A 9,433-nucleotide genomic window follows, 5' to 3' on the forward strand; every position below is an offset into this window, starting at 1 on the left:
TAGCTGCACATCAGCCCCACTTTGTACCACTCTGATCCACAGAACTGACCCCTTGTCGCCCCCCCCACCGCCCCCCCCTACTGGAACCTTCCCCATTAACACACCCTCAGCCTCTAATGGAGTTCACAGCACACCATTTTCTCCCTGCACATGCAGGAGATGAGTGCAGCTAATAGCAGCTGCACAGTTGGACTACATGGGTGTGAACCTGACTTAACGCACGCCACTGGAGGCCTGTTGGCAGACCGGGCCGTGTTATCTGCCACGGCTGGTGTGGGCAGACTGAGCCCATCTGTACAGGGCCATCCTCCATAAATGGACCTGAGCTGAGTCTGCTGGCATGTTATTCACTCCTGGTGGTGATGATGCACCGACGCTTCTCTATTCCTGTACCGGCAAAAAAAAAAAAATATGTGAAGATGTTTGAGTGGCAGTAGTTACAATGTGAATATATATTTTCTCTATCCCTTTGTGTTGACTATATAAAATGTAATTTTTTTTTTTCATGTATGACCTAAATTTGACTTTTCTGGTTCCCTCCAAAGGCGCAGAGGCAACGTTTGCCCAACAACCCCAGGACCTGGTGGTGGTGGCCGGCCAACCCGTGACACTGCCCTGCACTATCCCTGCTTACCACGGCGTTGTCCTCTGGATCAAAGATGGCCTGGCGTTAGGAGTTGGCAGAGACCTCTCTGGTAAGAGGCAGCATTTATCCACACGCTCAGTCCTTTGATTAATTACAATCTGTCGTGTCTTTGAAGTGCCATATGTCAGGTGTCACCTGAGAAACCAAGGCACGCTGACGTACGTATGGTCACATATGACAGAATAAAATACACTGACTGTCTCTAAATATTCAGATTTTCTAGCAAATATTTTATTCAGTCTAGAAATTAAACAGTGATTTAAATGTTTTGTTGTTGTTTGTCAGTCAGTGGTCACAGACTTTCAGAGTTTTATAGAGAGTGTTGTTTGTCAGTCAGTGGTCACAGACTGTCCTCTTTTTAGAGTTTTTATAGAGAGATTTTATATTGAAATACTTTGTCAGATCTTGAGATTACGTAGATCCGGGTAGGTCAGACTTCTGGCCCGGGGCCCGGTACTGACCCACATCTGACCCATGGATTAGATTTGAATTAATGCTTTTAATTTTGAGCTTGTTCACTAAAAAAAAAAAAAAAAAAGTATTTTTAAATTTTTCATATATCCATTTTAATGATTAAATTCCAGTGTTTAAGTTAAAAACAAATACACTTTTTTTTCTCAGAAATATCAGTTCCTGTCATTAAACATTTTAGATGCTAAAAAGCCCCCCCCCCCGCCCCCCCGTGGCTCCAGCCTCTCCACGTGTTGTTTTCAGGAGTTGCCGTCTTCCTCTAATTATATTGCCTCTCGTTCTTAATTGCTTTAATTGTTTAATTTGGAGTTAAAGTGAATGGTGCAGCCTGTTGTTCCACCAATCAATTATGGATGTTCCTGACCTTGAGGACAACAAGCCCCTCCCCTAAATAAACATTTACAGCCTTCTGAAGCACTGAGCGAGTCCATAGAGGAAGACGAGCCCACATCGTTTATTGAAATGACCGTAAACGTATGCGGAAACAGACTCGGTTTTACAACAGAGACGGAGACGAGAGACTCTGTACCTTTGACTTCTACATTTGTCCTCTCTGAGAACGATGACGAAGTCGCCGTAATTGGACAGACAAAGGAGCGGCGTTCCAATATCCAGCCGCGGCCGTACTTTAAATCTCCAAAAATCTCCCCCGAGCAGAGATGATTTAACATGTATTCCCCGAGAGATTGAGGGTCTTTACACACCGACCTTTACCAAACACTCTTAGCGGACCCTCTCCCTGTCACTGACGTGGTCTGTAATTAAACCTAGTGGCTGACAGAGCCCCGGCCGAGCCATCCAATTCCCTGACTAAGACCTTATCAGGTCCAGGCGAGGCTAAGAGGTTGCAGTAAACAATGCTCTTGCAGTCTTGGAGTCTCCTTCCACGGCAGGAGCGAGGCACTTACAGTGGGGAGGGAGGGAGGGAGGGAGGGGGAGGAGAGGGGAGGAGAGGGGGAGAGAACCTGCAGACATGGACTGTGGTGTTTTTTTTTTATTGGTTTCAGGAAAGAAAGGATAATTTTTATACATATTTTTATGACGACGACACACGGGAGAGCTCTGTTACAGACCTATGGAGTGCAGTAGTCCTGCCATCACCTGTCTCACCCAGCACCCCCCCCTCCGTCCCCTCACTGACTCCCCCGACCCCCTCTTCAACTCCCTCATCCTTTCTCTCTCTCTCATTTATTTTTATGAGACGCAGAAGCCGTCTGTGAGAAGCAGATAGGTCGCTGAAATCAGGCGCACGATCCAAACAGGGGCTGAGTGCCTTCTATTGAGACGGATGACACTTCTCTTTTTTTTTTCTATATAAAAAGAACCCACAGCTGTCCTCTTTTTATCACTCATCCCTATAAACAAGCAACGCACGCCGCAGTAAAAGACTGACGGTACATCCACGCCGAGATGTACACCACCACAGGAAAGTGGCAGCTGTATACATAAAAAGTGCAACGGAACAAACGTTACACGCCGCATCTCAATGTTATAAGTCTGCTCAGCTATTCAGCCGCAGAAAGGCGCTTGCATCAGCAGTGGCATGCTTCGCCCGGGACCTGTTTCCATTCAGGAGAGACGGTGATTAGACCCAGAGAACACTTCCACCATTCAGGCTGTGGAATCACAGCACAAAAGCCCGTGATTCCTATCTGTGCCTATTGACGTTCCTTTGTGTCACGCCTTCTTCGCTCTAATTAAGGGGAAGTGAAGTAACCCTATAGCGGCTCTGGCCGTATCAGTCAATTTCATGAATTTATGCAGGAAGCAGAACTTGAACCGCCGCGCAGGAGAACGCTAACAACGAGAGAGAGCTCTGTGTTCGTGTTTGTTTACCTACCACCCTGAACCTTCGCCATATGGAGACGAGCTGTGGAGAGAACAAGGCGACACTTCGGTGCGTTAGCCTCGTCCCTGGTGAGAGCTAATTGAACGCCGGTCACCTGTTTACAAATGTAGCCAACCTGGTTAATTTCCTCTGTGGTTGCACGGCATGAAACATGACATGGTAGGACGCTATAAATCACTAGACCACGCCTTAAGTGTCTGTGTACCTATGTGCGCTCACACACACACACACAGAGCATTGATCCAGCCTCCAGTCAAATCCATTTCCCCTGATGGATCCATTACTCCTTAATGAGCCTATTTTACATTGTTTGCTTTAGGTAACACACATCCAGTCTGTGAATTTTGCCCAGACCTGAGATCAATGCTCCTCCTCAGGTAAACATCACATGCACAGCGGTGATTAGTCTTCATAGGTTCCATTATAGTTCCTGTCACTTTGATCACGGTCACATGACGCGTGATCAAGGCACCGTACGGTAAACGAGATGATAACGGTAACAGCTCCAACGCTGACGCCAACTCTGTGAAAACTGGAAATGAGCCATGGCTTCATGCCTTCATGCCTCCATACCTTCATGCCTTCATACCTCCATACCCTCACAAGGAGCAATTATTCTTAGATCCCCTGCAGGCCAAACGAGGTAATTGACCGGATCCTGTGTTTGTGGATCCAGATGTGTCCAGACTTAAATTGAGACAATCACAAACACAAAGTGTTGTTTTTTTCCTCTTTTTTTTTTTAGTTGTCGCAGCGCTATCTCTAACGCTAGACTCAAATCAAGGTCGCACCACCACTGACGACACAGTGATTATTAACCCCACGGCGTGCCGCAGTGGAATTATTAGAATTCCATCATCGACGTAGAACGGAAGCACAATTATTTGTCGGCGACCTTGTTCCAAATAATGAAGCCTCCCGTGTCGTACGGCGACTCGGAGCCTGGAATCACAGGAATCTCTTTGTGAGCAGCAGTGGTTAATATTAACACTGAAAGATTTTTTTTTTTTTTTGTCGTGACCGGTTCTCTATTAACCCTGAGACTCTTACAACCTCTTCTTCCTATTGTCCCGGCACTGATATAGGAGGATGAAACGGAGCGAGGGGGTTAATCGGCCGTAACTCACCCCACCAGCATCAGATGAGCCCACGTCATGCTCTATTAATGGGCAGCTGGAGTCAATGAAGCAAATGAAGCGCCGTAATTGGACGTGAAGCTAGAAGTATATGTTTGTTTGTTTGTTTTTTCATTGGAATCACATTCTTTAAAGCTAGCTTGTTGAGCACTAATGCATGAACTACAGTAGCCCGTCTCTGAAAACTCACCGAGTGGAACATGAGTAACTGCCCGGCAATTACTGAGAAATTAATTTTAACTCTTTCTTGGGAAAAGAAAAGAAAAAAAATAATTTAAGAAAGTGATAGTAACTGTTGCCACATCCAGCGTCAGTTATTTGAAGATCTCTGGATTATCTTTAGAAAACACTTTCATGTTGGAGTGCAGTATTTACCGGCAGACGTTGTTTCACACGTTCTCCGTGTAATTACACAACGGCAATCAGTGAAAATGAACACTTCCAAATCCGTGGAAATACCTCACTAAGACTCTCAGTAAAACACATTCTTTTCCCACTTATTTGCCCCCGAGGAGTTTCGCTCCTCCCAACACTCTTGAAATGAATGGTTTGATGATGGCGCCGCAGATATTCAACGATGAGAGAAAAGGTGTCACTGGTGTAAACGTGCAGCTCTCCTGGATGCTGTTCTGTTTTTTTACATTATTAAACCATAAATCACTTCACAGAGAAGAGTAAAAGCTGCCACACTTGAGCTCCTGTTTACAGATGCAGTAAAAGACGCCACTGAATATTCCAGCTTCCTTCTATCCATCCATCCATCCATTTTCATCCGCTTATCCGTTACCGGGTCGCGGGGGCAGCAATCGCCACCCAAATCACATTGCACCGTACCAAACCTTCCTGCGGGTGGTGAGTCCACTGGAAAGCTTCCTTCTATGTGAAAGAAATTTACAATGAACATTATATATTATTTCATATTTTTCAAGTTGATCGTTAATGTGTAATGAAATGTCAGGGACTCTGGTAATTGAACTGCTGTAGTACTACCGTGTACTACAAGAATATGTATTTTTATATTCAACCTTTTTTCCTGTCTTTTGAAAAGTGAGATTTTAAAGGAGATTTTTTTTGTGTCTGTGCTGCAGGGTATCCTCGCTACACGGTCATTGGCGACCACGGCTCAGGGGAGCATCATCTGCGTATACAGCGCGTGGAGCTGATGGACGACGCCGTGTTCGAGTGCCAGGCTGTCCAGGCGGCCATGAGGTCACGACCTGCCCGTCTCACTGTGCTAGGTGAGTCCAACGTGAAGGGACAATCAGACTCTGGTTTCCATTCACGACGACGACTGTTTGGACGACTCTGACCCTCTGATCATCATCATCATCATCATCATCATCATCATCACGTCTCCCTCCATTTGTCAGCCAGTGTTGGTCTGACATTAGCAGCCTCCATTTTTTTTTTCATTATTCTAAGTTTGCGAGGTTACAGGCTCTTAATTAAACTTTATTGGTGTATCTTTCTGCTCCAGTGGCTAACAAGAGCCGTTCAATTACACCTCGCCTTTGGGCCTTTTGAATTTCCTGCTGCTTCTCGTTGCCTTCGACAACCTTCCTCGACAGGAGAGCGGGCGATAACTGAGTTAGTGCAGAGTAAATGAGGAAAAAAAAAAAAAAAAAAAACGAGAGGGAAGGAAATTCAAGTGAAACGTGTTGGTGCGAGGAGAGAGGTGGATTTGTTTGCAACGCGGCAATCCTCGCCACGCCGACTAATTCACGGTATTGATTTATCCTAATGAAAAGTGAAACTAACAATTTGTACGGGAGAATGCAGCGGCGGAGAGGGGAAAGAACAAATGGCAGCATTTCTCTGGTGAACAAGGTGTGAGGGAGTCGTTATAGAAACCTTCACACAGAGATCAGAAAAAGATCATAAACACTGTTAGCTATGCCACAATTTGGACAGAAATCCTGCCACCTGGAGGTGAAAAATCACCTACGCACAAACTCACACAATCTTAATTCCTACTAAGACTTTTTTTTGCTGTTTTAATTTAAAACATATCCATGTAAGCAGCTTATTTACAAGAAGGGCTCATGATGCTTGTTTTTTTTTGTTTTTTTTTAATCACCTTATTGCTGCACTTTGCTAATTTGGCAAAACCTTGAAGTCACTCCTCAAAATAATTACGGTAAAAGGAGAAACCATTTGCCAGTACTTGAGTTTGGATAGTAGTATCCGGCACTACTCGTTTAAATAAGTAATTAGCAGTTTTTGGAAGAAAACAAAAACAAATTCGAGTGGTGAATCTTTCCACAGTCAGTTGCGAACACATCGCGGTGACTTCTGAAGGTTCCTTAAGGTGGAAACCCAGACCGCCTTAAACAAAAGGCAATGGAGGAAATATATGCAAGGCCTCTGTCACTGCAAACTCCAGGCTGTCAATTACTTGCCAGTGGTGACAGAGTGTGTCTATTGGCTTGGAAGACAGCTCTGGCCCTACAAACGTGTGTGTGTTGGTGTGCGTGCTCACACACACACACACACACACTCACTCACACACACTCACAGCCAGCCTTTTTTCCCCAGGTTGACAGCAGAATAAATCTAAAACTCGCCTCTCCATCTTTCATAAGTCAATATCAACCTGAACTTCTCTGCAGCCATTTCAGACGGGGGTTTTTCTCCCTGTGACTTTTGATTGGCTGAAGGATTACACAACACAAATCTATCCAACACTGCAAGTATAAAAAGTTCTTTTATAAAATAAAAACCCTCTTCCTGATGTCTTTTCTTCAGAGAGTTCCTTTGGTGTGAGTGATTGGTGCCGATTTTCACCCAAGGTCAGAACTGAAGTGAAAAAAACTTTGACAGGTTTCCGTTCAAAACTGTCTGAGAAATATGTATGTTATTCTATAGAAAACATGTTTACTCTAATTTACAAAATTGTTATTTTTTTAAGGCCTGATAAAATAAATCAAAATGGACTCGACGATGAAACATTTAGATAGTTTTATAATATTTCAATTCATATTTTTATATATATCGAAATCACTCGCAATGAAACTAAATGTTAAGTCAACGTTTTTCGTGATGCGACGTTTCGCCCTTCGCGCCGCCGTGAGTCAAGGTCTTTTGAATTACTTATGAAGGAAGAGAATTAGAGGGTTTCAGGTCCAAGAAAATACCCCCGGGGCTAATTATATCCCTGGCAGCAGGCTAGCACCGCACCAGACCTGTGCTCCTATTGGTCCACCTTTAGTTAGAGATCACTGGCTTAAAAGCCTGTGAGGTCTGTGTTTGATGGAGATCTTTGGCTGGAGAAGGAGGAGAGCTTCATCCAGTCGGTCGTCGTCGGTACTTTAAAAAAAAAAAAAAAAAACTGCTGTCATTTATAGACTTGTCACCGCGACACAGAACGCTCCGTCCTTTTATCGGATTTTTTTTTTTTTTTCCTACTGTCTGACTTTAAACCACTCACTTTTCAGCAGTCACTAATTAATGTGTCTTAAAGCTACGTACGTCAGTGGAAACTAATGGTTGAAATCTTCTTTTTTTAAAACTCGCAAAGACTCTGAAAGATGTGTAGCGTGTCTTTAGCTCACGGCAGAGCACGAACCACCGCTCCACGTTTCATAATATTACACAAAATACTTAACAATTTCTCAGACTGCAATGTGAAAAACACACGAATGAGTATATACATATATACACATGTATGTATGTGAATGTATACATCTATATTTACACATACATATATTAATGTGTATATATATGTGAAAGTACATCTATATTTACACATACATATATTAATGTGTGTATATATGTGAATGTACATCTATATTTACACATACATGTAGTTATATGTGTGTATATATGTGCATGTATATATATATTTACAAATACATACATTTATATATGTGCCTATATATGTGAATGTTCATCTATATTTACACATACATATATTAATATAGGTGAATGTACATATATACACATACATATATGAATATATGTGAATGTACATATATATTTACACATACAATTATTAATATATGTGTGTATATATGTGAATGTACATATATTGACACATACATATATTTAAATATGTATGTATGTAAATATAGATGTACATTCACATATATTGACACACATATATATATATTTATATATGTGTGTATATATGTTGTGTGTATATGTGTACATATATAAAGCTTTATATATGTGTGTATATATGTTGTGTATGTGTACATATATAAAGGTATTTCTCATTGAATTACGCTCATATTTGACCTAATTTTATCCCACCGTTTCCCTGGGTCACTCAGGTGTGTCATTAGACTCACTGTTCTCCAGATGCAGCTGCAGGATGCGAGGGTGAACCACTCAACGCTCCTTTGATCATAACAGGCACTCTTGGCTCTGGCTTTGTGCTGGCTGCTGTGTCACTTAAAAGGCTCTTTGTGTACAAGATATCTCCATTGTTACAACACTGTCAATGGTTTTTTTGGACCCTCCCTTCAAGATGAACACTATTCATATATACACACACTAGAGCCCAAGGGCGTTCTTTGTTAATGTCGTTCCAAGTGGCAGCGCTGAATCAGCCCGTTCTGTGGAGAACTCGGAATTCATTATTTCTCAAGGATCCAGCGTCTATCGCTCTGGTAATGAAAGTGAACTTTGGGGGCAGGGTTTACAAAATAAGATAACACTGTTGCTAATTCAAGACCGGAGGGAATTACTCGCAAATAATTGGGTTTTTTTATTCGCGAGACACATAGGTTGCAATAGTTGGGCAGGAATTTCTCAACAAATGCCGCCGCTGAACTTTTCTGTTCCCTGGCCCGGGTAAAAAAAAACAAAAAACTTTTTTGTTGATATGGTGTTTACTTGTCAATATGTCTATTGATGGGCAGGACATGAAAATCTAAGTACTAAATCTAAAATCTAGTTTTAAGGAGCTCCTATGACTAAGGCGTGATTTTCTCTGTCGTTTTCCCTCAAACATGAGAAGTAACGATAACAATCCCTTCGATATCATCAAACGTGTCAACAGCTGCGTGATTATTTCAGACAGACTGTTCGCTGCCTTCGCCTCGGCGTTGCTGCAGCAGAAGGGAGGACGGATAATACCGATGCATCTGTGCTCCACGACACAACACGACACAACACAACACGACACAACAGCACCAACTGTGCTCAGGTGTGGAATCATCCTCACTCTGCAGACGGGGTTCAGTTTTACCACGGCGTCACAAAGGCAGGATTGGCATCCAGAAAAATCCGGAACAGCAGACGTTTTAGTCATTCGGTTTAATCAAAGTGATTAACGTTGGAAGAGATGAAGGAGGGGGGGTCTGGAATCGACCGGTATACGCTGGGGGG

The 9,433-nt window shown here is 42.9% G+C and overlaps 1 protein-coding gene across 4 annotated transcripts in view; it reads left to right on the plus strand.

Moving 5' to 3' along the window:
• The window catches only part of kirrel3b (kirre like nephrin family adhesion molecule 3b), a 135,268-nt gene that overhangs the window by 80,828 nt on the left and 45,007 nt on the right, over positions 1-9,433 (plus strand). For all 4 annotated transcript variants that reach the window (XM_025054872.1, XM_025054869.1, XM_025054870.1 and 1 more), the window contains exons 2-3: positions 546-695; positions 5,191-5,340. In XM_025054872.1, the coding sequence (XP_024910640.1) occupies positions 546-695; positions 5,191-5,340 (300 nt within the window). The remainder of the gene's footprint in view (positions 1-545; positions 696-5,190; positions 5,341-9,433) is intronic.

Source organism: Cynoglossus semilaevis, chromosome 4 (genome assembly GCF_000523025.1).
Source record: "Cynoglossus semilaevis isolate Cse_v1.0 chromosome 4, Cse_v1.0, whole genome shotgun sequence".
NCBI lineage: Eukaryota > Metazoa > Chordata > Actinopteri > Pleuronectiformes > Cynoglossidae > Cynoglossus > Cynoglossus semilaevis.